This window comes from Lagopus muta, chromosome 1, assembly GCF_023343835.1.
Source record: "Lagopus muta isolate bLagMut1 chromosome 1, bLagMut1 primary, whole genome shotgun sequence".
NCBI classification, from domain to species: Eukaryota; Metazoa; Chordata; class Aves; order Galliformes; family Phasianidae; genus Lagopus; species Lagopus muta.
The window spans coordinates 92,124,793-92,152,520 of NC_064433.1; the positions used below are offsets into that span (position 1 = coordinate 92,124,793).

Consider the following 27,728-nt stretch of genomic DNA (forward strand, 5'->3'; position numbering starts at 1 on the left):
GAATGTCATTTGGGAGCCTCTTGTTGTTAGTTCCCATGGTAAAACCCTTCGAGGACGGCACCAGGGAGCTCTCAGCTGAGAATCCCTGCCTTGGGAATTCACCACTTGTGATGGTTTGCTGTGGCAAATTCCCAAAGGCGGCGGGTGCTGCATCAGCTTAACTCTTGAGGGTGAAGCAGAACACCTTGATAGTTGCTATCCGGAGCCCCAAAGAGAGGAAGGAAGAGACATAAAGCCGTTGGAGGGGAGAGGCTTGGTGTGGTTATTTGAGACCGCTGCCTGCAGAGTTGCACAGTCATTTATAACTGTTTGAAATGCGGGGGGATGGGGTTAGGGGGGATGGGAGGGGAGCCAGAGGAACCACAGCATATGTGAGCTCGGAGCATTTTATGCTCCCTTTCCCCCTGTAGCTCCTCCAGGGAGAAGACAGCAAAGTACTTGGCCAGAGGAGGGATGAGAACAAGAACAGCAGCCTGCTAACACCTCGTGCTTGCCGCTGCTGTTGTATTTGTCAAGACTGAAGCACAGAGTAGGGTCTCCTTCAGAAAAATTAGACTGGGTGCCTGGCTTCTTTAGTCTCCTTAGGAGAATCCCAGCCTTCACCACCCCGCTTAAGCAAAGGTTCCCCTTCAACAAACCACAGTGGGTGTGTGATATCAGTGAGTGCAGGGCTGGCTCTTGGGCCTGCAGCACCATGGGTGTATCTGCTCCGTACATTGTGTTTTGCTGCCTTGACCTGGGCATTCTGTGAAGCCTCTCCGTTTGCTGAGCCACTTCTAGAGTGGGAAGTGCAAGGGAGAGGAGAAAATGTGGGTGTTACCAAAAATGAAGGCCTGTATCGGTGTAAGAGTAGGTAAGGCTTGTGCATCAGTGAGCTGAGCCAATGGCAGCAGAGGTGGTAGTTTTAAGTGGAGCTGAGCAGTTTGGTTTCACCAGTATGTTTCCACAGCGTTACTGATCTCAACGGGAAGGTTCCCCTAGGGCTTGCAATGGTGGGTGGGTTGGCAAGGCTGGCTGGGGACTGGGAGTGCCACCTTGGGGTCAGGGATGCTGGGAACAGACTTGTGTGGAAAATGTAACCCAGAAGTCAAAGGGCTATCCAGGGTCTGCAAATTGCAAGGGTTGAAGGCTGCTGCTAAGAAGTATCCACCTCCAGGAAGAATATCTAATAGCTTACCAGGTTTGAGTTAGCTACTGTTGCAGTGTTCAGGAGGTTGTGAAGAGGTCTTGCTTTCAGTTTTATGAAGGGATGGGCAGGGACTGGAGAGGAGGTAACGGCACCTGGGGAACGAGGACAGAGATGGTTTCATCTGCAAGAACGGCACCCTGTGATGTCAGGGCTGCCTTCTGGGATGGTGCTAGAGGTGGGAAAGGGACCTGGCATTGCAGGTCGTCTGAGGATAGAGGGAGAGCCCACTGCATTTCTGTTCACTTCTGGTGGTGTTTGGCAAAACAGGTTATTCAAGCATTGCGGATATGCAAAAACCAGCCGCCTGCTTTCCCCACTGAGACTGCAGCGGTTCTGTGCACCTCTGTCAGCTGCGGGATGGAAAGATCTCGCTTGTAGCCCACAGGATTGCCCATTTTAAGGACGTGTTGTGGGGGTGAAGGTTGGTGGATGCTGAAAGCGCTTTTTTCACCAAATAAGTCACTGGCTGAGAAAGATGGGAGGCCACTGCAAACCTTCAAAACTCCTCAGTGTTAGCTAGACTCCAACCACACCAGCGTTCAATCCCCAAACATGGGACACGTGTTCAGGACAGGACACCGTGGCACATCTGCATGCCGATAGATTGTGTCCCTTTGCCATTTGCTGCCCGCTTTCTCTGCTCAGCTGCCGGCTGCCACCTGGCCTGATGCTGCCTTCACCAGAAGAAGCTCTCGGCTCTCTTCAGAAGCGCGTGGAAAGGAATTTTTACGCCCGGCTTCAGCGGCCCGACGGAGTGCGGTTCCCTGACGGCCGTGTCCGATGGGGGGCCGTTAGACGGCGGGCAGCCCGCGGTGGGCGCGCCGTCTCTTTAAAAGGGGCGGAGGGGCGGGGTCACCGCGGGAGGGGGGCGGGGCTATGCTAAGAGAGGGGGCGCGGCCAGCAGGAGGTCGGGGCGGCGCTCCTTGCAGGCGCGGGGGGCGCCGTGCCTGTCCCTTTAAGAGCCCGGCTGCTACCACCGTGCGGGCGAAGGCGGGAGGGGAGCGCGTGCGGGGGGACAGGGGAGGGGGGGAAGGGGGGAAGGGGCGCAGTCCCCGCCCCCTCGCTGGGGAAGGGCGGGCCGGGAGGCCGGGCGAGACCACTGCCCGGAACGGGGAGTAAGAGGCGGTCCCGTCGCCGGAGTGAGTCGGGGACGGTACCATTCCCGGGGCGGGGCGCGCGCGACGGGCGGTACCATCGCTCTCCGCGGGTTGCGGGACGCGGCGGGAGGGGGGAGGCGGGAGGGAGCGGGGCGCGGGCCGGGGGGGGAGTGGTGGGGGGGAGAAGAAGCGGTGCGTGGGGAAAAGAGGGGACCGGGAGGGGGGGGGAGCGGGAGAGAGGGGCTGCGATGGGCGGTACCACGCGTGCGGCGAGGAGGGGGGGGAGGCGCCGGCGGACAATGGAGCCTGTGTGTGTTTGCGGGAGGGGGAAGGACCCGCCGCCGCCGGGGGGAGACGCCGCGCCGCCCCCTCCCGCCCGGGGCTGAGCCCGGCCGCGGCCCCCGCCCCTCCCCCAGCGGCCGGCGGTGAGTGAGGGGAGGCGGCGCTCGGCCACTGCCTCCCCCCCCCCCCCCGCCACCATCATCACCAACCAGCCCCCCCACCTCCTCTTCAGCCGCCCCCCGGCGACGGCCGCCGCCCGCCCAAAGTTTGAGAGTTGGGGGCCGGGGGGAGAGCGCCGCCCGCGGGCTGGGGGTGTGCGGCGGCGGGGCGGCGGCGCGGGGATGCGCGGCGGGCGGGCGGGCGGGGGGTTTGGTGTGTGGGGCTGCGGAGAGGTGCACGCGATGCTGAGCTCCGGCTGTCCCGGGGGCTGCGGGGAGGGGGCTGTGCTGTAGCGGAGCTCGCGGGGCTGCTGCGTGCGGAGGGGTGAGCTGGAAGCCGTGTGCTGTGAGCGACGGGCTCTGAGGTGTGTGCCGGGGCTGCTGCGTGGAGAGAGGCGCTGGGTGCGGCACGGGGGGCTTCGGGGCTGAGTCCCGAGAGGGGATGGGAGGACTCTTTCAAGGCAGCTGCGGGGGGTGTCCGGGGACAGAGAGCCGGCAGCGCTGGGGAGAGATCTGGGTCTGACACAGGGCACACCGGGGCACAAAGGTGTGCGGGGCCGGGATGCTGGGGCGGGAGGAGAGGGGTGCAGCGAGGACGTGATCGTTGTTGGGATAGGCTGTGAGGAAAGGCTGGGGGCTTTGTTGCAGGGGGGAACTGAGATATCGGTATCCGCGTGCAGGGATGTGGAGAGCTGTACGGCAGCACGAGGTATGCTGGAGTTGGTACGGGAGGAGGGAATGTAGCCAGGGGAGGGTGCGAGGAGCTGGGGCTGGAGTGGCTGGAAGGTGGAGGCCAAGTTGTGGGGAAGCACTGGGAGTCAGGGAATGGGTTATGAAGGGCTTTCAGCAGGAGGGACCTGTGTCTGCCAGGGTGTCTGGAGCTGGGGAGCAGCACGTGCAGTTCAGGGGTAAAAGAGCACAGAGAAGCTGAGCGTGCAGTGTGGGGTTCTTTGTGAAGTAGTTGCACGAGGGGAGTCTAAGATACCAGAAATGTGGTCCTGTATGTAAGGATCGTGGGCAGAAGTATCTGAAGGCAGATGAAGCGGTGTGTTTGTAAGTTTCTACTACACACCGCACACGTGTGCAAGATAGGGAGCTTGTGCCCTGACCTACTGCAGAGGACTAAGCAGGGGCTGTCAGCAGAGCAAGGGAGGCTTCTGGAGTGATGCTGCAAGTTCATGAGATTGTTCAGGGTTGGATGATGGGAAGAATCAAAGAATGGCTTGGGTTGGAAGGGACCTTAAAGCCCATTCAGTTCCAACCCCCTGTCATTGACAGAGTTGCTTCCCACCAGCTCGGGCTGCCCAGGGCCCCATCCAACCTGGCACTGAGTGCCTCCAGGGATGGGGCATCCACAGCTTCTCAGGGCAGCCTGTTCAAGAATGCTGTAGAGTCCAGATGGTAAGGGAAGTGATGGGACAGGTAGGTACGTGCAAGCAGTGAAGCTTCACTTCTGGGATGAAAGAGTGTCCTGTTCTTCTGTGTGGTCCAACTTTCTACCTGAGGCTGTCATGTACTGCATGATGACTGAACATTCGGGATGTGGGAGATGGATGGTGTTCTGAGAGAGCAGACAAAGCGTGACCCAGGACACAGGTGGGGAGAATCAGATGTGACAGTCAACTATGGATTACTGTTTGGGCACAAAACATGAAGGTGGTATAGTTACGTGGTTAGTGGTGGCTTAACACTAAACAGAATGAGCAATTGGTTAGGAAATTGGCATGAAGCAAAGAGAAGTATCAACTAATAAGTGAAAGTAGGGAGTTGATTGTGGAACAATTCTAAGCCTGCCAGCATGAAAGGGAAGATGCTTTTATTCTCTAGATGCCTGACCTTGCTTGGAGTCAGAACAAGACCGTTTCCTTCTGCGAGAGGAGCAGCAGGTCTCGTAGCACTCACCTTGGAAAGCAGCTGCTTCTCCTTGGTTGGGGCAGTTTTAACCTCACTGACTTGGGGCTGAGGAGAGGAGGCTGTATCAAGTCAGGTTTGTCTCACCAAGCCTTGTGGATGACAGGCTACTCTGCTGCCAAAATAGAGTTGGGGGAAGCGGAGAAAACAGCTCTTCCAGTTTTGAGGGGTTCCAGCAATGTTTTTATTTTCCTTTGTAAGTATTTTGTCCTGGATTTCTCCATGAAAGCCCACACGTACACTCTAGGAGTTGTGAAGCATCCTTACATGCATCAACCTTTAAAACCAGGAAAAGAAGTGAAGCTTATTTTCTTCTATTTTGTTGGAAGTTAACATTCAGTCAGTGATTGCTCAACACGTTACAAAAGCAAGTATTGGGAAGCTAAGCAATGCGCTATGTGAATTCAAATAAAAAGAAAAAACAAACACCCCACAGGGTATGGAATGAAAGAAGTGACATACCTAAAGAGCTTTAGTCCTGTCTTCTTTCTTTTCGCCTCTCTCCAGCTTTATATTAGGGCTGTAAGGCCTGTTTGCAGTGACTTGGTGCTACAGGTGTGGGGCTGGTGGAGCCGTGTAAGGGCTGGCAGGCTGCTGCTGTGCCTTCATCCAGCACAAGTGTCCGAATACCACAGCAGCTTGATCAGCTTTCTGTTGGAAATCATAGGAGCTGCTCCAGTGAGATATTACAGTCGGTGTGATATCACACCATTGGTGTAATGGCTCTGTTTTGGTTCTTTTGTTTTTGTTTTCACTTAGCACCGATCTCCAAAAAAGATTATTTGCAATGAATGTGACCTTTTTTCTAACTCAGAGCATAAGAATAGCTCAAGGGCTCATATTTTTCTCCCCTTGCTGGCTGCTCCTCAAACAACAAAAGAAAGACAGCATTTGTATTTTAAGATGGAGTTAGCAAGGGTGGCAGTTTTGGGATCTGGGAATTTTCCCATTGAGGTGGGGCTTTTGATGGTGGTTTTTCCAGTCTTTTTTTTCTTGTGGCAAAGGGGTCTTGGGATCTTGGATCTCACTGCACTGTTGTGAACTCTTAACACCTTAATTGAAGGGGTGGAGATGCTGAAGCATTAACAAAGACCTCCTTTATCCAAAATGTTAATCAATCATTGACGTTAAATAAGTGTGAACAAAACCAACTAAAAAAAAACCCTAAACAAGTTTTTGTCTAAGTTCCCCCCCCCACCCCTTCCTATTCAGTTGCTCAGTCTTTGGTCAGGTTAGTGTTAGCAATTCTTTTGGGGGTGTGCTTTATCTATGCGTACATGCGCATGTTTTGACAGCGTGTGGTAAAAGTTAGGTTTCTGACTTCCCGGTATGTATCTTTTTCTTTCCAAGGCAAATCATTTGCTTCATAGATGCCATAGAATTGTTTTGAGAGAAGATGTGCTCTGCTGTGATGCGAGGGAAATAGCAGGGATATGACAGTGCAGTTGTAACCATTTTCTTGCGGGGGAAGGGTACGTGCATGGTGTCTTTTGGAGCTTTTGTGAGGTTTGGGGAAGATGCTTTTCTTTTGGCTCTTGTGATCGGTTCACTTGTTTGTCGGTCAACACGGTCTTCTAGGCAGGACCTGAATTTTAATGTGGAAGAAAATAAATAGGTTTCTGTTCATACAACCAGAAACTTTGTAGACCTGTTCTGTATATTATGAATACAAAGAGTGTGGACTCTTCCCCACGCTTCCCTCCCTCCCCATCTTGCATTGAACCTTCCCAGTTCACATACTTGGAGTATTTTCAGTTAGTCCACAGCCAAAGGAACTGCATTTGTCACTGAATATCCAAATATAGAAACCGAGGCACCTATAAGCCACAAGGCTAAAATATTCATGTGCAATGGTTTTTGGTGGATGATTTGTATGTACGAGGTGGATAAGAATGGAGTAACCTTTGGTCCATTTCTAGCTGTTCAAAGACTTGCTGCTCTGTTATATGTTGAATTTCCATTATTTCTACTGGATTTTTTTCTAGATTTCTGTTTCTTGAGTTCCTAACACACTTGGCAGTTCTGTTGCCTTGCAAACTGTGTGTGTGGCTTTAGAGTTGGTCTTTCATAAATTCAGTGGAAAAAAAAAAAACCCAAACAACAAATTCCTTATCTTTATCTTAGGGAGAAACCGAGGCTCAAATGAGTATTCAAACTCATTCACATCCTAAATGTCAACTATGTTACCCAGCAGGATTTGATCTCTCCCACTTTCTAGAAGTTTACCAGGATTTCTTCAGAGCAAGGCAGGCAGCCTTCATAAAATCCTGCTATCTAGTTTGCATGGCCTTGGACTTCACAGAAATCTCGGTGCCTCGGTAAGGTCTGTGGTCTGTTTACATAGATATCAAGTCCTTTAACCCAGCAAGATTTGCTGTGGGCTAGGATTTCCTGCTTACAAGCTCAGCTGGAGTCCCTCTAGTCTTCCTGCTGGCAAAATGAAGGTGTTAACTCAGGTTTGGAGTGCATTTTGTGAATGGAAGGAGATTTTTTTTGCTGTTTTTTTTTCCCCTTTGGTCTGAGTACTGCTGTGCCTGTCGTTTAGAATGCCTTTCCCCGTACCTTTGCTTGTCTTGTTATGTTTTTCTTCTTCTGTTTTAATTCTTTTGGAACTGGATACTCATTTTGGCAGGACTGTGCAAGCACAGAATTTGGGATTGCAGATCTTGACAAATTTGAGCAAAAAAAAAAACCTCCAAACACATCTGTTGGGAGAATTTGGAAGTTTCCTTTGAGACCAGGACATCTTACAAACACTGGCTAACTCTGTAGCAACAGCAAGACATAAGATGATATTTAAAGGTGTGCTGAATCCAAATTAACTGTCTCAATATTGTCTTTAAGACGAGCATCGTTCATATTTTTTTTCCAGAAATGGGGTTGCATTTTCTGTCTGCATTCTTGCCTTTAGGCCTGTCTACCTGCTGTTCACATGCCTGCGAGCGGTTCTTTCTCTGGCAGAGCTGGCTTTTGAGGAGCCTGGCTGCTGGACCCTGCACCAGTCCTTCCTTTGTGCCAGTGCTGCCTGAGCAGCTGGATGCTGAAATGGAGCAAGGGACCAATCAAGGGCTATAAGTAGCCTGGCCAAAAAAAAAAAAAACAAAGGTTATATTTAGCCTGGATCAGTTTGCCAAAGTAGTTTGGTGTTTGGCCAGGCATGCGGTGGTACTGGCACATCAGACAGCGTGGTGCAGGGGTGGAAGTCAATCTTGATAGCTGCAGACTTATCAGCTGGCATTGCTGCCAAAAGGAACGCTCACCTAACTGTACCCCTAAGAGTCTGCTAAACTTGCTAAATGTTGTTTACACCTATTTGTTACAGCTTCTCTTGCCTGAGAATGATTCCTTCAGCTTATCCTTGCTGCCAAAAGTGTTTCTCATCCCCTAACGTGTGTGCTGCGTATGAAAAGAGAAGCCACGGTTAAGTGTTAGTGGGGGCAAAAAGAGGAGCGTGGCTGTTGAGCTATGGAGAATTTTCTGCTGCTTCATGGCCGTCTGATGATACAGAACATGTAGTGTAAATTGCTGATAGAATATTTAGCGTGGTTGCAATTAAGCAGCGAAACTCACGCTGTGAGAATCATCAGGAGCAAGAATTCAACAAGAGTTAAAAGGATCAGATGTCTGTAGGAATATGAAGAATATTCAATTATCATAATCAGTGACAGTACAAATTTTGGAAGAAGTATTAAGCCTGTGGTCTAAACCTTGATTTTATTCTGCTCTAACAGATGTGCTTCTATATTGGGAAAAGAGGGGGAGGGCAGGGGTTGTTTTGCCTGCTTTTACCATGGAGGTCTTGCACGCTTCTCTGGAAACTTTGATTGGTACCAGAATTGGAGATGTGCCTGTAAATTGCATGGGTTCTGGTTTTATCTTGGTGACCCTCCTGAAATCTGGTCTGAGATTCTAAACCGTGACCATGGTGGAAAGTGACCTGCTGCTCCCCGAGTTATGTTTGCTTCACTCCTGTTTCTGTGAGTTGTTCCCCAGAGCTCTGTTTTTCTTCTTCTTTGATGACACTCGCTAAATTTATTTTAAAGGATGTTAGGAAATTGCAGTCTACTGTATTTTAAGAATGAGTCTTATCTGTTTCAGGTAGCTGAACATGCTCCAAGATCCCTTGTTTTTCAGAGAGACTTAAAAGCAGAGATGTGCTGTTCCTTGCTTGGCCTCGAAGAAGGAGCTTGTGGAATAGGGAACGGAGATGAGAAGTGTCACTGTAAGGTGGCTGGTTTGTTTGTGTGCTTGTTTCTGAAGCCTGGTTGGAATCAATGAAATGCTTTTGAAGGAGAGAGAATGGCAAGTATGCTTTACATGTGACACAATTTATCTCAACAAAGCAAGGCTGAGAGGTGCTGGAGCAATGTCCTCTGAGAGTTCACTGAGAATCATTGAGAATCGGGTGCCTCAGTCTCGAAAACAATAGTGATTTTAAGTGCTCCTTAGAGATTTTTGGCAACCTGTGGCCAAAAGAGAGTGTGATATATGTGATAATTTAACTGCATACGGAATGGAAGGACTGTTTGCTTCCTTCTGTATTCAGGTCGGAGCAGTTGTGATTCAGGAACATGAGCAGTTCCTCTGAGCTGGCTGTCCAGTTTGTCTGACTGTTGGGCCTTTTAAGAAAGGAGTGCCACTATATTCCTGCTGCTTACCTTGGTAGAGGGATGCCTATGTGCATCAGCAGAGTTGGAGAGCTCAGCAACATTTGTCCATCTTGTCACTGCGTGGTCCCCAAGTGCCCTTTGTACTTCTGGAACAGAGGTTGCAGGTACCTGTTTTACCTATGATACCTTTCAAAGCCAGGTGAGGTTGGATCTTGTGGTGAACTTGGGAAGAAAACCAGCCTCTTAATATGCCTGTGATTTATCGACTAGACTGTGTTACTTCCACTCCACAAAATGCTTTAGATATGCATTTCTACTTGAGCACGGTGCACGAAAGTTTTTGCCACCTATGTGGTGTGTATGGATTGGTGCAGAATATGATGGAATATTCTCTTTTGGTAGCTCACTGCTAAAAACCATGGGTAAGGTCAAGCAGTGGACCCTTCTTTAGCTTACTCTTTAGCTCTACTCTCTGCATTTTGCTAAAGTGACTTCTTCAGGCATCTCGATACGGCTGTTTCTTTGCCTACAGAATTGCAGTGGTTTATCTACATACTGATCTGGTTTTGTTTGGGGATTGATTAGAGGTGTATTTGCAGTGTAATATAAGCTGTAGCCTGTCAAAGAAGGGCGGCTGCAGCTTCTGCAATTGGAGCTGTTGCGGTAGAGTTGAGGCCATCCTCGATGTGGAGGAGCTCTTCTCAGAATCCGTGCGAACAGAATTGAAATTTTCTGCAGCATTTTATGTGTATGAATGAGAAGGGAGTGAAGAATTTCAGGCTGAAATGGCTTGACAGCTTGTTAGCAAGAAAATGCTCTCTTCTGCCTCAAAAAAAAAAAAAAAAAAAAAGCCCTTAACCTTCTTGTGGTTGGGGATTGAAAGTTGAAACTGTCAGGCAAATAGCCACCATCCAGGAGAAACGCTTCTGAATGTTCTTGTGAAAGGTAGCTTTGATTTGACAGTTGCAAGGCTTTGAGAATAGCACTCTGTTTATACAGTGCTGTAAATACTTTGAAGTTTTTTAGGCTTTGCTGTACATGCGTGGCTATTTAGGATAGTATTAAATGTATACATGTTGGTTGAATGAGGGAGGATTCTGCGGCGGTTGGGGTTGCATGCACTTTGTGCTTTTATAAATCACGTCAAGGCAGCAGGTTAGATAATAGGCCTGATTATAGAGTTTCTTAATTTCTTGTCAAAATAAGATTTTTGCATGCGGTGTTTTGAGATCTTCTAGGTGACCTCCCATTATTTAACAAATGTCAGTTTTTCATCCCGGCAGCTTTGATACGATCATGTAGCCTCCTGGAGCATGGTGTGCACGCTGTCTTTGCTTGTAGACTTTCTTTGAAGTGCCTTCCTCCTCAGAAGAATCATTGCTGTGCTGACGAGCTGACGTTTAACAGCTAGGAAAGCAGCACGCGGAAGCATCATGCTGGGTCACTAGAGATAGTGATGTGTGTAATGTGCCCAAGGTGGGTCTAAAAGCGGAGGAAGGAAAGGTTCAGCACAGCCTTAGTAACCTGCACGCGAGGGCTGTGGCTGTGGTCGTGTGTGCTTCACCCTGCCAACATGCCAGAGTGGGAGAGCCGGGTGTTAGAAGGCTGCGGGAGGGCTTGTGCAGGTGAGAGAGCAGCTGGTGGTGGTGGTTGTGAAAGAAAACTGATGCTGGAGGGCAGTGATGCTTAGGGGAGCCTTGAGACACTGCTCATCTGGGATGAGTGGGAGGCCGGGTCACTGGTCAGCTGAGGTTAGATGAAGGAAGGTATGTGGGTTTCCCCCAGCACTCCTGCCAGACCTGGGGTATGGTGTTCCCACCCAGCACACCCAGTAGCGACGGTCCTCTTTGGAGGAGGTCTGTCCTGTGCTGACCCAGCCCAGCCTCATTTAGCTTATGAAAACTGACAAGATTGCAGCCTGAGGTGTTACGCCTGAGGACTGTTTCATACCTTTCATTCTAGAAGCTTGGCGAGGGGATGCCAAAATGAAACGAAAAAGCACTTGCTTTTTTTTTTTTCTCTCCTCCATTCTGAGCTGATAGGTAACTTATTTCTTCCAAGGCTTCTGCTTAAACAGTGTGGTGTTACTGCATATTGAAGAACAAAATCAATTCTCTTCAGTCTTGTATTCCTATCCGTTGTTTTCTTTCTTTCTTTTTTTTTTTATTACCTGTAGTTGTTGTTCATGCTGATGTCACTATTTAAGTTTTAGAAAAAATAAACCCAGAGGAGTAGGGGAGATTGCCTCAGGCTGCAATCCTGATAGCTTTTTGCCCCAGACAGATGTGATTTAGACAGGAGGCAAAGCTACAAAGCCTGTGGACATCTCTGGCATTATTGCACTGGACTCCAAAACGTAGTGTTGACTGATGCTAGGTCTGTTAACTGCTAACATGATGTAGAAAGCTGCAGAAGCCTGTCATATATTGGGGAAATATTGTTAAAGCATTTCTTGAGAAATCTCTGATTGCTAAAAGCTTTTGATCTTTGTCAGTGTTAACAATAGTAGCAACTCCAGAGCAGACAGGCTGCTGCTCAGGTAAGTGACACTCCACGTAAAGTGCTTAAAACTCCAGCTGTAATGTACGAGTACAGAAACAGCTTTGTTGATGTAAGGAGAGCTGGTATCACTCTGGCAGCTATGCTGAGGATGCTGAGGCTGGTGCTAGCGGGATGCTGCAGCATATCATGGCCACGGTGCACCAAGCACCCTGGTGGCATCCCTGCCATCCCGTAGCTGCAAAGTTGGTGAAGCCATGGTGTTAACAACAGGAATTGTTTGCACCATAATTGTCCAGAAGCAGGTAGTTGTAGCTTTGGTGTGTTGTGGAACTGCATCAGAAATTGCAGGGAACTCCAGATGTCTGTGGACAGCTTGAATCTGCTCACCAGTGTCCATTAATATCTGCCTGTTACTTTGTGGAGGGAGTTGTGGAAAGAGCTGCATGCAATCAGAAACTATCTACGAAAGGTGATCATCCTCCTTGTCTTAATAGCACAATGAAGTGTTTTTACAGCACCAAAAGTTTAATGGACATATTATGGACACCTTTTATGGTTTACTGGACCACTTGCCTACTGCAAAAGATTGTTTTAGAACGGTTTCTGTAAATACTCAGAGTGAATAACTACTGAAACAGCCTTTACATCAGAGCTGCTGTTATCCTTGTGCTTGTCAGAAGGAAGAGAACAGACAGTGGGCTGTTGCATTAGGAATATCATAAAACTCTATTCTCTGAAGCTTCGGTTGTGATTGTGCTTTGTCAGTGGTGGTTTTGACTGTGCTTTTTGAAGATCGGAGAACGGAAGGTAGAACTTTCTGTGGCTGTCTCTACTTATTTGGAGTGGACTTCTGGGGGAGACTGGTTCTTTGGGAAACATCCATTTGGTGGTAGAAATAAGGGGGGGGGGGGGGAAGTGTGGAAGAAAGTATCTGTGCTATGTTAACCAAGGTGTGTGAATGTGTAGGCAGAGCTAGATCCAGTGGAATGGCACTTGTGACCACACATCACATTTGCATGGTGTGTTTTTATTTTCTTCCTTATAGTTTCAGGAAGGTTTATAGCGTGGTTGTGAAATCTTACATTAATCTGAGCTACTCAAAGGGACTTCTTTTCTTGTAGTGGCATAGTCTCCTTCTTTCTTTCTTCTTTTTTTTTTTCCCCATGTAAATGTGCTTGTAGATCATCAAGTCTTGATTCTGTGTGTGCCGCCTATCTTTGCGCAGACCTTTTCTCTGTGCTTCAAGGCATGGAGTTAGTTGTGAGCAGTAAGCTGCCCGTGATTTAGAGGTTAATGGAGTGGTGGATTCACAGTATGTGTGTACAACACAAGTTATTTCATCAGCCTCTTTTGGAAGTTGTAGTGAGCCTTGTCCTGTATGAATTATGAATTAAAATGAATTTAGGTGACAGGGTTTGGATTCTTTTTTTGATTGACACTTGCTTTTGGTGAAAGACTTATCAGCAAAGAGGTAGTGCTGTGAAGGCTTCTCTGGCTTGTGCATAAGAAATTCTTGGGAGGACCTTAGGTGTGTCATCATTTTTATTGCCCAGACATAAACACGACAAAGTCCATACTGTTTTAGGGTAGGTTAGGATGCATCTAGAAACTGGTGTCGGCTGTGAGTTGCTGTTCAGTCAGCTCAATATTAACAGGTTGGCTTTTGATCTTCGTATAATCGCTGACTATCCTGAGTTGGAAAGGACCCACAAGGAACGCTGAATCCAACTCCCAGCTCTGCACAGGACCACTGACCACCATCCAAACCCTGTGTCTGAGAGCTGTGCCAAAGCACTCCCTGAACTCCAGTATCTGTGGCCATGCCCACTGCCCTGGGCAGCCTGTGCCATGCCCAGCACCCTCTAGTGCAGAACCTGTCCTTAACTCCCACCTCTCCTGACACAGCTCCGTGCTGTGCCATCTTTATAAAATAATTTGTGAGTCAATTGAATTTGTAGCTTACCCCAGGTAGTGATAGAACTTGCTAGCTTTCCCAGACCAGCAGCTGGTTTGGGGTGGAATATGACCCATGGGCCATCTGAGGTGCCTCTGGTGCAAATAGCCTCTACAGTTCTGGCAGAAGGAGCATATGAGTGTGTCTTCTGAAAGACTATTGAGTTACTATGCTGGTTGTTCAGAGAACAAGGCTTGCAAACAGTGCTATGGAGAGGGCATGACAATAGCTTGCCATCTACTGATTATTTACTTGGACAAGCAGAATCATAGTATGTCCAGGTGATGTGTGTTGATCATGTGTCTCTAGCCCTGGTGTTTTGGTCGTTACCTGGTGTATTTTCTGCTCTCACTTAAGAAGTGCAGAAGAAATAGGCAGGGGAACAATGTACGAACACTTGAACAACCAGCTGAAGCCTATCCATGCCTGCCTGCTTTATGCCAACACCAGTGAGCGTGTGGCCACCTGGTTGGCTGAAGCAGGAAGGCTGTCTGCTGAAAATTAATCCAGTCTTTTCTAGAGTTAGTTTTCACCTGGATCACAAGTGCAAATGGTGGCTGGAAGGGATAGACTTGGATATTCTTAGACTGATAGAAGTTATTTCCTTGGCAGCAGCATGTGCTTGGCCTACTGAAGGTAGGGCAGTGTTTTGACAAGCCTATCTTTTGACAAGAATGCATCTGGGTCCAGTACTGGTTGTATTACAGATGTGTGCTTTGTCCTGGGAAAGGGTGAGAACAGCTTTTGCTGAGAGATAGGAGCAATTTCAAGTGTAGTTAGAAGTCCCTGATAAGGGCTGTATCTAGAAGTATGGACTGATCTGAGGTATTGAGAGTGTTGTGTGTCCCCACCTCAGTTGTCGTGGGGAGATGTGTGCAGTGTTGGAATACTCATATCGACTTGCCTGTTTGCTTACACATGATCTTAAAGGAGCGTGACAGCTGAATAAAAGCACTGAATAACACTTCCTGCGTCCTCCTTGTTTCCTAGTTGCACTCTTATCAGTGAGGTGTATAATCAGATACTCTGTTAAACAGCAGCTTATTAAAAAAAAGTAACGTGCAGTTCAGTTGCAAGCGTGCAGGAAAGGCAGATGTTAACCAGCTGTTAAGGTGTATATGTGTGTGAAAACCAGCAGTGAAGTCTGGGCTCACCCTTTGTCAGCATAGGTGTTGTCCCACTTAAGTGGTTAAATGAGGATGGGGGAAATAGGATGTGCCCTTCCCAGCCAAATTGTGCGAAAGGAGCTGGTGCGTTCATTCATTGCTTTAGCCCATCTCTCCAGTCACATGGGAACCCAGTGGTGGATGCACACATTTCTTCCTGGTGGCAGCAGCTCAGACTGCTGCTGATGCCACTGCTCTCGGTCCCTCCCGAGGCTACAGCTCTTTGCAGAGCAGTCTCTTAACTCCAGCTGCTCTCTCATCTCTTTCCTGCTTCACTACCCCAGTTACAATTCAGGGTGCTGGCTCAGCTTGCATTCAAAGTCATCGCTTGTTTTCAATAGCAGCAGGCTTCTAGCCTTTTTCTTTTTCCATGCTGGTTTTGGGCTCTTGCCACCCTTGGTCCAGCACAGATTGACAGCCTCAGAAAGGCAGTGTGGGGAAAAAAAGAGCTGCACTCTTTCTTGTACGCTAAAAGGTTTCTTGCCTTTAATGCTTCGTGTCACAGTAAGGCCATAAGTTTGATACTTTCATCTACTTGGTATGCCTTTATTTCATCTCCACATTCTCCTCCTCAAAGAGGGAGAAAAGACTGAAGTGAATCGGCGATAGCTACAGCTGTTCCTGCTGAAGCAGCCACAATGCTGTACACCTCCAAGTACCTGGCACTTGTTGCTGTCAAGCAATGCAAGCCCTGCTTCTGCAGTCTGAGGGCACAAAGAGGGAGCAAGCTACTTTGTGTGGTTTGTTTTTTCTTCTTTTAACTTCTGTTTGCATCTCAGTAATATGGTGGTTAGTTCACAGAAGATGGTTCATGAGTAAGGTACTGTTAAGTAAGATGAGTATCTATGTCTTGTTAGTTACTCAGTAGTGGCTGCTTGTGTGCATGCTCTCACCTTATTGCTGAGAAGCAAGTTGTCTTACACCGGCCGTGGTCTAAGACTGTGCTGGTGAGCAGCAAAGGGAAGTAAACTAGAAGGTGGTGTTACCTTGCAATAACCTATTTTATACCTCATAATGCCAATTTGAACTTGAATGTTTCAAGCAACAGAGCTCCAGCCGTTTCTTCTGATAGATTCTGTCCACCGTGATGTGTGCTGGTGTTTGTGCTTTCTCTTTTAAGGGAAAGGGTGAATTTGTTGCTGTGGTGACAGCAGTGTGTCAGTATAGGCACTGACATGACACTGCCAGCATTGTTGTCTTGGGTGGGGAAAGGGAAGAAGCGATAGGAGGAGGTAATTGGAGTCAGGGATCATTGTGCTGCTGTTGTACGTTTTGCTGGATGAGGCAGCTTGTTGCAATAGGTATTTGTTTCAGTTTCTGTCTGCAGGTGTGACTTAGCTAGATAAGGATGGTCTATCACGTTGATGATTTCATTGTTTGATTTGGCTGGATTGAGTGGAGAATGTAGCTTCATTGTTTGGGACCAGCATTGTAGTTTGGTTTTGTTGAAGTGTATTACATGGCAAGGTATTGCCTCATTATTAAGGTGAAGCTGCAGTAGATAACAGTTGGAGAATGTCGGAGGGAAGAGGACATGCAGAGTGTTTCACAGTGCACACTGAGCCTCACAGCAGCTCCTGTGCTCCTGTTGGAGGGATCTGGTCAGCAGAAGAGACTGAGGTAGCACAGAAAAAACACTGGTAGCTCTTTTGGCGTGCAGTCACATTAAATGCAAGGCTATCTGCTGGTGTAAGCACGGGGTGCTCAGAGAGACTGCGTTGGCTCTGACAGTTCGGATGCTGTCTGGCTTCATACTGCTCCTGCAGCCTCTCTTGTTTTCAGAGTGGTTGAAGGAGAAGAAGCTGGCAGGTAGCTAGCTGGTCTTTCTTTACTGACCTCAAATTTACTATTGAGCTGCTCCTCAAAGTCTGTTTCCCTGTGTCAATATGTTTTCAGGCACTTGTGTTTTCTTTGAGATGTGGCTGAGCATTACTGTTGGAGGGTTGTCTCCAGTACTGAAAGTGTGGCTCTTAGCCTATGAACTCCTTTGACCTATAACTGTAGTGCAAAGGGTCCTTTCTGCACTTCTCACAAGCAAACTTCAGGGCTGTCTTACACAGAAAGGTTTTGGCGTGAGTTCCCTTCTCCCCGGGGCATAGCACAGTGACATGGAATAAGGGCTGGTAGAACAGCAGGTTGTGCATCTTCCTTCTAAAACCTGCCTGGTTCTCCCCTAGATGTGGTGGAGCCGTTAGCTGGCTTTACCTGATACTTCATGTTTTTATTTATGGCTTTTGTGGATGTGGAGGAGGTTTTGTATGGAGCATAGGGGTTTGGCTGGACTCGCAGTGAGGGGAAAGTAAGCTTTTGAAGAGGAATGGGTGCAGAGAAAGGGGAGGTTGCTCATATGAGCCTTGTGCCAGCTTCTCAGAGCACAGATGAGCTCATGGGAATCCAGCAAGCTTAAATGTGGGAGTGTTGAAGCAGGTCTGAGCTACCTCCCCTCTGCACATCCTTGTGCCACAGACTTCTTCAGATGGTTCTAGTCTGACGATGGCGTTTTTGCTTCTGATGAATGTTGCCAGCCTAGGCAAAGGCTCTCCCCATCAGTGATTGAGAGCAAGTTTTGATTCGTCTGCTTCTGGAGCTAGGTGCAGGGAAGGAAGGGGTGGCAGCTGGCTGGGCTGCGTGTTCTTGTTGCTGTGTTGCTGAACTCTGCCTCTCTCCTTGTTTTCAGGTGATCATTGCTTGTGAGAGGAGTGGTTTGCACCTCATGGCCTCCACAATGAGTACTGCTGTGTCGTGACGCCAGGGGTCTTGGTAAGCTACTTGAGGGAAAGGGGAGGGCCTTTAATGTTTCCACAAACATGGGTACAGCCCTTTTGTCTGCGAAATTGATGTTTGAAGTCCTTTTAAGCCATCCAAAGTGCGAGCTGCCTCCAAGTTGGGTGAGGCTACTTTTCGCCTGTTCTCGCCTCCTCCTTTGAGCTTGCAGTGGCACTGTTGTGGTTGCATCATCAACCAGATCAGGGGAGACTGATCCAGCTGAAAGGAGATTTCTCCTGTTTGCCTTGGGTTGATTCCCATTCAGATATTCCCCTGATCTGGTCAGGAGAGAGGTGAGAATGAGCAGATAGTCGAACCACCCTGGCATGCCTTTAAGCAATCCTGAAAATACAGCCTCAGATGCAGCTTGCCAAAATACTTCGAAAAGTTGCTTCACCATCAGTGACCCTACCTCTAATTTTAAAGCAGTGATAAGGGCTGTGCTATGCCAGGCAGAATCCAGCTGTAAAAATGCATTTCACTAGAGATTTTCCGTTGTTGGGCCCTAGTTTTCCGGACAGGTGTATGTTAGAAGTACATTTAGAAAAATCATGAGGCATTCAATTTCACATTATAAAAGATGGCATGTTCCCTGTGTACAGTGTACCATTCTGGTAGATGGAAGATATGCATATAGTATAAAATGTAGGGTTAAAAAAAAAAGAGGTTTTTTAATTTCCCCTGTCAAGTACTTGTAAGTTTGGTGATGTCAGAAATCTTGCACAGGCAGTGTGGTCATGATTCTCATCTTCAGTGTTTTGCTATTGATTGCACTGGGAATCTGAGATAATTCTCATGTTGCTGTAAGAGGTAACATCGTAATGCATAAGTATCCAAAGTGGAAGAAAAGCAGAGGAAGAAACAACTAGAATGCCTAAAGTCCATCACTCAGGCACTCCTATGCTTCTTTTAGATTGAGCTCAGCTCATTTTAAAGCTGTTGTTCCTATTCACTTCTTTTTTTTAAACATGAAATTCGCTGTATTTTCAGTCACACCTTCACCTTCTCTAGAATCACTGACTTTTACTGATGCATAAATCTCTTCTGAAAAGCGGCATTAGGTGCTGTTGATAATGCCACAGGTTTGTTTTCAAAACAGTTGTAGTAGAATCTGCACGGGAAGCTGGAACCATTTAGTTACTTAGGAAGATGTTTTCTTTTGTCTTCAGTGTGTAGATATTGCAGCAGCTCCAATTACAGCATGATAGTGGTAACAACAGTAATAGAGTAACACAACATTGTTCTCAGAATCAATGGGCTAACCAGTTTAAAGCCCCAGAGAGGCATGTGGATCTTGTGGAGTGTGCAGCTCAGGCTGGAGTTCATCTGATTGTGCCTAGTGAGAGGCAGGACAAATGAGGCCATAGGCAGGACAAATGAGGCCGTTACTGCAGAAACATGCCCTGTGTTAATGAGTTGTGCAGCACAGCAGAGGTAAGACTATGGAGCAGGCTTCTTGGTGGAGGAGGTACATAGCAGAGAGGAGAATTTTTGGAGGTGATGTTCCTCGTGGAAGGATCGCAGTGTAGAGAGCTGCCCTGTTAACATACAGCAGTGCAAAGTCACTAAGAATTGTAATGGCACAACCTCACAGCAAGATCATTTGGGGAACTGGAGAACTCAGTAACACAAATTACCAATTACACTTGTTGGCTAAAGGTGGTCATATAGTACCAGAATTTCTTAGTCCTCTCATGTCAACGTATAAGCAAACCAATTTTTTGCTTTTTAAATACAATTCAAGTGGTAGTTTCTCCATAATACATATTCAGCATACTCCCTTTCTGATGAGACTTATTTTGTTTCATCTGATACATACAGAAAGAAACTGCTGCTTCTTTGGTGCTGGGAAGGAATACCAGGAATATTTACATTTGAATAATGTTTAACTAGCAATGCTTAATACATTAACAATAAATCTTGGTTAGATTCTAAATTAAGTGGATTTGCATCTGAGTAGATGAGATGAAGAGATTCTGTTGAAACATAAACAAGACAGAGATTTGTTCCAAAATAATCTAGCCCAAAGGATGTAAACCATAATGTTCAATAGTTTCCTCCTTCAGAATCAGTTCTGTGTGCCGTGTTGCTTGCATCATGAGTGTTTAATTGGTAATAAGCTGAAAAGACACTTATTTTGTTGTGTGCTCCTTCTTGTTGTTTGTTTATTAGCGTCTCAATAGTTTGTACCTTGTTGCCGAGCAAATTTTAGAAGGACTGCTCTCTAGTGATCTTTTGGCCTTTCTAGTAGGAAATAATGACTGACTAACTTCTCTGGTATTTACAGAGTAATCACAGCATAGCTGGTTGCTTACAGGTGGACAGGAAGGCATTTTATTTTATTTTCCTCCCTCTGTGCAACTCCTAGCACACATCACTGAACATATGTCTGGTTATATTGGACCAAGGAGACAGAAAAGATTTGAGCAGAGTTTATGTTCTTAAGAAATATCAGATTACGGCCATTCATGGGGGACTTCTAGATAGCTAAGTCATGATGGGGATTTGTAATTTTGGCTTCCTGCTGACTTGCTCTGAGGTGTCTTCATGCTGAGCGCAGAGATGGAATCAAAGCATGCAGGTATGAGAAGCTTCCCTGCTTTATTGTCTCCAGAGCCGTTTGCTTTGGATGAAGGGAAGCTGGCCTCACTGCCTGTAAACTGAACGGCCAACCAGGGCTGCCTCTGTTTGAAATACACAGACAGCTGTGCTGAGCCATCTGAAAGCTCTTCTCCTGCGTCTTCTCAGTAACGGGGAAGGACTGCCATTTACTGCTTCGCATCAGAGACATCTGCTTGGAAAGCTCCTCACCGGATTTCTGTTCTCTTCTTGTGGGATGGTTTTAACAGTGTGCCCTGGAGATGCGAGACTTCCCCTGGGCAGCAGGAGGCACGCGTCTAGAGAATGCTGGAGCTGCAGGAGGGAAGCACCCCGTGCAAAACCAGAGAGGAGCAAAGAGAAAAAAGGCAAGCAGACAGACAGCACTGAGAGAAGCGGGTGGCAGAAAGTGCTACAGAGCTGCCTCTGGCGGCACAGTCCCCAGAGGAACTTGACGAGAGCCCATCTGCGTGCGTGTGAGACAGCTCAGGATTTCTGTCAATGCATTCCAGTAACCCCAAAGTGAGGAACTCCCCGTCAGGCAACACACAGAGGTAAGGAAAACAGCCTGCTGGCTTGGTGCATGATGCTGTCCCTGCTCTGTTGTGGCGTTAGCCAGACTGATGCATGTGACTTACCGATCTTCCTCTGCGCTCTTGTCGGGCAACTGTGCAGTGCCAGTGTGCCTCCACGTTTGCCAGGCTCAGAGTGAACCGAAAGAGCTCTAAGCCCATGAAGTTTGGATTCTGTGCTCCTCATGGCCTCCTCCCTTCCATCAGGCATCTAAATCAGTTGTAGGAGAGCGATCATGCTGTTTCTATCTGTGTTCTTCCCTCCATCCCCTTCTAATCATCTGTTTTCCCTAGGGGTGGTTGGACAGCGGGAGGTCTCTCTGCCTGTATTTTCACACAAAATGCTTCCTTCTTATTATGTGCCTGAACTGAATGGCCTGGAGAACTGATCAGCTGTGCGCTGAGGTCCTCTGTATCATTCACCTGCTGGTGCAGCAGGTCAGCATCTCTCCTCTGCTAATTTGGAAGGGAAAAATATGGAAGTGAAGCAGCGTCCAGGGACTTGCGATGGTCTGATTGACAGCATTTTCAAGTTTGATTATTTACTCCTAGAGGTGATGTAGAGCTTTACAGTAACTCAGAGGGAATACCTCTAATTCAGATGTCTGTCCAAAGGAAGAAATAGCATGTGCGAGTCCCTCGGTGGGGATGCTAGCGAACGCTGCCTATTGGAAGTGGCACTGATGTTAAGAAAACCGAATGCAGTAGAAATGGAGTAACTGGAGGCAGAGGAGGAAAGGATGACTGATACATGGGTAAAACCTAGAGGATCAAAATATTTTTAGGATGCAATTGACTGGATGGAGGAGGGGAGGAGAACACTCTGAATATCCTTCAGCAAATGGAAGAAGCTTCATTTGCCCTGTTTCAAAGGAGTGTGCAGGGCGATAGTATCCTTCTCTTTCTTTATTCAGAAGCAGGTTGTAGCTGGTTTAATTGTTTTCACGGTCAGAGATTTGTGTTTTCCTGGCGGCTCGCCCCGATGTATGATGAATGCTGCAGTAATGCTGGGTTTTCCTTGTGCTCCCTGTAGAACTGGATAGGGAGGTGCGTGGCGGGGGGGGGGGGGGGGGGGATCTGCTCAGATCAAGGCTACACTGTGTAATTTGGGTCCGTGAGAGCAGTGAGGTGAACTTTATTGTGCTGTGTTTGTTTACTCTGAGCTGGTCTTGGTGTGAGGCGCTTCTCTGTGCACATAGAAACCGTTGTCTTTATTGACAGAAGCCCCAGAGGTAGGTCCTCATGTGACAGCAGTTCCTGGGATCTGGCAGGTCTGTAGCTTGCTTTTGTGTCTTCTTGAGCAACGAGATCCCATCTTGGATAATGACCCTTTCAGGGCATGTTCAGAAAACCACCTGGATGACTCTAAGCTTGCAGGCATTTCTTATTTGTCAGCAGTTGTCTTTAGCTTGCAAAGGTGGCAGAGATTGTTTCTACTTTCTGTTCCCACAGGGTTGAATGAATCCATGGAGTGATTTGTCACTTTCTTTTTATTTTTTTTTTTTTAATTTTTTTTTCCTTTTTTTCTTCTGCCCCCAGTAGCCCCAAATCAAAGCAGGAGGTGATGGTCCGTCCCCCTACAGTGATGTCCCCATCTGGCAACCCCCAGCTGGATTCCAAGTTTTCCAACCAGGGCAAACAAGGGGGCTCGACCAGTCAATCCCAGCCCTCTCCCTGTGACCCCAAAAGTGGAGGTCATCCCCCGAAAGTGCTCCCTGGCCCAGGTGGGAGCATGGGGCTGAAGAATGGGGCTGGAAATGGTGCCAAGGGGAAGGGAAAGAGAGAGAGAAGCATTTCAGCAGACTCCTTTGAACAGAGGGAAGCTGGGACTCCTAATGACGACCCTGAAATCAAAGGTATGTTTGCTAGGATATGTGCACAACTACAGACAATTGGTGTGCATCGTCTGTGAGATGGAGAATTGCTATGCATGTGTTTCCAGCCAAAGATGTCTAAAGGTCTTGAGAGCAAGTAGAGAGGGGATGCCATAGCTGACATCAGTAAGCATGTCCTCTTGTTCATGTTAAGTTGAAGTGCAGACCCAACTCTGGTAGGAAAGTTCCTTTGTAACTCTGAAACTCCCCCGAGGATTTGAAAGTACAAATACAACCTGTTGGTTTCCTTCTGGCTTTTGGCCTTCCAGGAACTACTCTGTTGTAACTGGGGTTTTGAACGATACGCAAGCCTGTTTTGTCAACACAGATACATAGCCTGTAGCGCCCTGACTGGTAACACAAACCAGAGAGTTGGGATTTCTGCATTCTGTTCCTGGCTTCAAGTGTTGTCATTGTAAGGTGGTGTGAAAATAGACAAGTCATTTGTCCATCTTTCATTTATTTCATCTGTTTGCTAGGTCGGTCTCCTGGCTAAGGTGACTGGAGGAGGAGGGAAAAGCAGAGTTTGTCGCAGTGCTCTCCTTGAATGCGGACATTTTTATATTTGCACATTTTAGTGTGTAGTCTTCCTGCTGTTCTCTGTGGCCATTAGAGATTGCAGAGATCAGCTCTGGGAACTGCCACTTGTCTTAGAATGTGACAAGATGAGCTTTCCCCAGCAGTATCTCTAGGGCAGCATTGCATTAAAGGGAAGAGGCATGGTGTAATAAATGGATTGCCTTGATTAGTGCTTGGTGGACAAGCAGGAAACTTCAGAGGAAGATAAACTCTGTCAGTTTGCAAATGTGAACCAGAAACGGTTTCGGGAGAGGTGCCAAGATGTGATTTCTCCTCTTCTTTCCTCCTTCCAGACTGCAATTCTGCTGATCATGTGAAGTCCCAGGATTCTCAGCACACACCGCACTCCATGACACCTTCAAATGCTTCAGCCCCAAGGTCTTCCACACCTTCCCATGGCCTGACTGCTGCTTTGGAACCAGCAAGTGGGCAGAAGACTCCATCCAAAGTGGTTTATGTCTTTTCTACTGAGATGGCCAACAAGTAGGTAGATGCTTGAATGTCTTCAGGCAGAGGGGCTTATATTTTTATTCCCTTTTCATGAAACTCTCAGGTGCCCTTTCTCTGTCATGTGTGTTTTTGTAGCAAAAAAAGCAATGCTAAGTGTTTTGACGGTGCGTCCCCGGTTGGTGTGGGGAAGAGGCCTCTTGCTCTCTGAGAAGTAATGATATATTCCTATGGGGTGCATTTTTGGCAGATGTCAATAAGATATTGATTTGCAATCCACACAGCAAGTATAAGCTGGAGTGACTTAAACCTAGGTGTGACCCCTTAAGAGTTGTTGAGTTCGTAGATGTAAGTATTTTCCTTTTGCTGCTTATCTGATATCAAATATGTGGGGTTAAGTCTTTTATCCTTCTGCCAGCTGAAAGGTGAAGGATGCTGATTAGGAAAGTTTGATTCTTAGCTTCAACTGGATATGTGTGTCTGTCTGTCTATCTTTGCAGGGCTGCAGAAGCCGTGCTGAAGGGACAGGTGGAAACCATTGTGTCCTTTCATATCCAAAACATCTCAAACAGCAAGGTGGAACGAAACACTGTACCCTTGGTAGGGAGCTGCCTGCAAGTGGGTGGGAAGGGAAATGTTAAGTGTGCTTGTGCATGTGTGATTCAGAGAGATGGGTGATGCTCTGAAATAAGTTTTTAGGATGGAAAAGAGAGAGATGGTTGTTCTGCAAATAAATGTCTTGAATTATCCAAAGGAATGTTTATCTTGCAATACTTGGGTAGTGTATTTCCAACCCATCGATCATGCAGAGCTAATGCAGAAGGAAGGGGTACCTGCTGTAACGCTTGAGCAAAAATATTTGGGTTTTTTTGTTTTGTTTTTTTAAGGCCAAAATGCTGCTCTGTAAATGCCTTTTACAGGGATGCTACCCTTCCTTGCAGAGCCTGGGCTGGTGGGGTTATGACAGGACATTGTTATTGGCAGCTCTGCTTATGTGGCACAGCTGTAAGAAGAGAGTGATGGCACGTGGCTTTCTCTTTCAGAACCCCCAGATCAATGCACTTCGGACTGAACCCAAACCCCTGCCGCAGCCACAGCCCCCTACTGCCCAGGACCAGAACCCTCCTCAGAACGCCAAAATGCAGCCGACTGCACCTGTGTCAGCACCAGTATCCAAATCCACTGGTCCCCCGTGTCCCATAGACCAGGACAGTCCCAGTGTGGAAAGCAAAGTGATGTCTGTGGGCAGCCCTGCCAACTCAACCCCGCTGCAGACAGAAGGATTTGGGCAGAGTTCAACCCCCAATAATCGAGCAGTTAGCCCTGTTTCCCAAGGTAGCAATAGCTCTGCTGCAGACCCCAAAGGTCCTCCCCAGCAGGTGTCTGGTGGGGACCCATCCAGTTTGGGTGAGAATCCAGATGGACTGTCGCAGGAGCAGCTGGAACATCGAGAGCGCTCATTGCAGACCCTGAGAGACATACAGCGCATGCTCTTCCCTGATGAGAAGGAGTTTGCTGGAGGGCAAAGCGGAGGGCCACCTGCAAATTCTGGGGTGATGGATGGGCCCCAAAAGAAACCTGAAGGGCCAATACAGGCCATGATGGCGCAATCCCAAAGTTTAGGCAAAGGGTCAGGGTCTCGGACAGATGGAGGGGCTCCGTTTGGCCCTCAAGGACACAGGGACATGCCCTTTTCCCCAGATGAAATGGGGCCACCACCAATGAACTCCCAGTCGGGACCTATAGGCCCAGACCACCTGGACCACATGACTCCTGAGCAGGTGGCCTGGCTCAAGCTGCAGCAGGAGTTCTACGAGGAGAAGAGAAGGAAACAAGAGCAGGTTGTTGTGCAGCAGTGTTCCCTGCAGGACATGATGGTCCATCAGCACGGGCCTCGTGGGGTTGTCCGAGGCCCCCCTCCTCCCTACCAGATGACCCCCGGGGAAGGCTGGGGACCTGGGGGTCCAGAGCCCTTCCCTGAAGGCATGAACATGTCACACTCTCTGCCCCCCAGGGGTATGGCCCCTCATCCTAATATGCCTGGGAGCCAGATGCGCCTGCCTGGTTTTGCGGGAATGATGAACCCTGACATGGAGGGCCCCAGTGTCCCAAATCCTGCCTCTCGGCCAGGGCTTTCAGGAGTCAATTGGCCAGACGACGTGCCAAAAATCCCAGATGGCCGAAACTTCCCTCCTGGCCAGGGTGTCTTCAGTGGCCCTGGCCGAGGGGAGCGGTTCCCCAACCCGCAGGGCCTGCCGGAAGAGATCTATCAGCAGCAGCTGGCTGAGAAACAGATGGGCCTCCCTCCTGGCCTCAACATGGAAGGCATCAGGCCTGGCATGGAGATCAACAGAATGATCGCCTCCCAGAGACACATGGAGCCTGGGAATAACCCCATCTTCCCTCGCATGCCAGTGGAAGGGCCGATGAGCCCCTCCAGGGGGGACTTCCCAAAAGGAATGCCCCCCCAAATGGGCTCTGGCAGGGAGCTGGAGTTTGGGATGGGCCCTGGTGGCATGAAGGGGGACATGGGCATGAATGTCAGCATGGGCTCCAACCCACCCCTGGTACCTCAAAAGTTGAGGGAGGCGGGAGTCGGACCGGAAGAGATGATGAAACTGCGACCGGGTGTCTCGGAGATGCTCTCCTCTCAGCAGAAGATGGTGCCGCTGCCGTTTGGGGAGCACCCGCAGCAGGAGTATGGCATGGGTCCCAGGCCTTTCCTTCCCATGTCTCAGGGCCCGGCAGTTGGTCTCCGAAACCTCAGAGAACAGATAGGGCCTGACCAAAGGACTAACAACCGGCTCAGCCACATGCCGCCACTACCTCTCAATCCCACCAGTAACCCTAATAGCCTCAACACTGCTCCCCCTGCGCAGCGCAGCCTGGGCCGCAAGCCCTTGGATATCTCCACAGCCGGTCAGGTGCATTCTCCAGGAATCAATCCTCTCAAGTCTCCCACCATGCGCCAGGTCCAGTCTCCCATGATGGGGTCTCCCTCGGGGAACCTCAAGTCTCCTCAGACGCCCTCCCAGCTGGCAGGAATGCTCGCAGGCCCCACCGCCGCAGCTGCCGCTGCTTCCATCAAGTCCCCCCCGGTCTTGGGATCTGCTGCTGCTTCTCCTGTCCACCTCAAGTCCCCGTCTCTCCCCGCACCTTCTCCAGGATGGACTTCGTCTCCGAAGCCTCCTTTGCAGAGCCCTGGCATCCCCCCGAATCACAAGGCGTCTCTCACCATGTCTTCTCCAGCCATGCTGGGGAACGTGGAGTCGGGTGAGTGTTGCCTTTTCCAGCCCGGCCCGTCTCTTTGGCTTCGATGGGTTATCCAGAGGTTTGGAGAGAGCTCTCGCATGGGTGTCAGGGTGAGGGATGGTCTTTGGGAGGACAGTGGAGTGAAAGGGTACTCCTCGATGTCTTTGGGCTGTTGGTGGCACATGCCATCCACAACCTTGCAGAGGAGCAGGCTGTACCCTGCAGCCAGGCTCCAGGCGCGGAAGCTCTTTCCAGCCTGGAGAGATCTTGCTGAGAGCCGGCCGGAGGCTGGGAGAGGCTTGCCCACGTTGCCCTCTAGTGCTGCCGTGGGTAACAGCGCTGCAGAGGCTCGGCTGGGACGCGGCTGGTGAGACTGGAATCTCCAGCAGCAGTGGTGACAGGCAGGGTGACCCCTTACATCACATGAGCAGGGCTGCTGGCTATGTCTCCGTGCCGTGGGCTGTGTGGTAGGGGAGCCAGCCTGGCTGTTGGTGTCTGCCCAGCACGAGCTGCAGCTCCTGCAAGTCGGAACCAAATGCTTCAGTCTGCGCCTGAAGGATGCTTTTATATCTAATGCTTTCAAAGTGGAAATGTTCTGACACTGCAGGATTTTTGTCTTCTCTGTTCTGTCTTCCCTCTTCTGGGGTGGGCTGAAAACGTGCAGTGAATTTTGAGGGATGGTACAACTTTGATTTAGCGTCTTTCCTTCAAATGTGTTCTGAGGGGTGCAGAATTCATTGCTAAAGAACAAAGGAGGTTGGAAGTGCAGAT

At 48.7% G+C, this 27,728-nt stretch overlaps 2 protein-coding genes across 10 annotated transcripts in view; both read left to right on the forward strand.

The window, feature by feature from the left end:
- GPR89B (G protein-coupled receptor 89B) overlaps nt 1-27,728 on the forward strand; it is a 168,471-nt gene that overhangs the window by 23,159 nt on the left and 117,584 nt on the right. The gene's annotated exons all lie outside the window — the stretch shown is intronic.
- Nucleotides 1-27,728, forward strand: part of BCL9 (BCL9 transcription coactivator) — a 54,883-nt gene that overhangs the window by 22,387 nt on the left and 4,768 nt on the right. For 2 of the 9 annotated variants that reach the window (XM_048934007.1, XM_048934011.1), the window contains exons 2-7: nt 17,547-17,629; nt 20,485-20,787; nt 22,345-22,661; nt 23,552-23,741; nt 24,206-24,305; nt 24,749-26,978. In XM_048934007.1, the coding sequence (XP_048789964.1) occupies nt 20,735-20,787; nt 22,345-22,661; nt 23,552-23,741; nt 24,206-24,305; nt 24,749-26,978 (2,890 nt within the window). In that variant the 5' untranslated portion in view covers nt 17,547-17,629; nt 20,485-20,734. The other 7 variants (XM_048934004.1, XM_048934006.1, XM_048934010.1 and 4 more) reach the window with 7 other exon arrangements.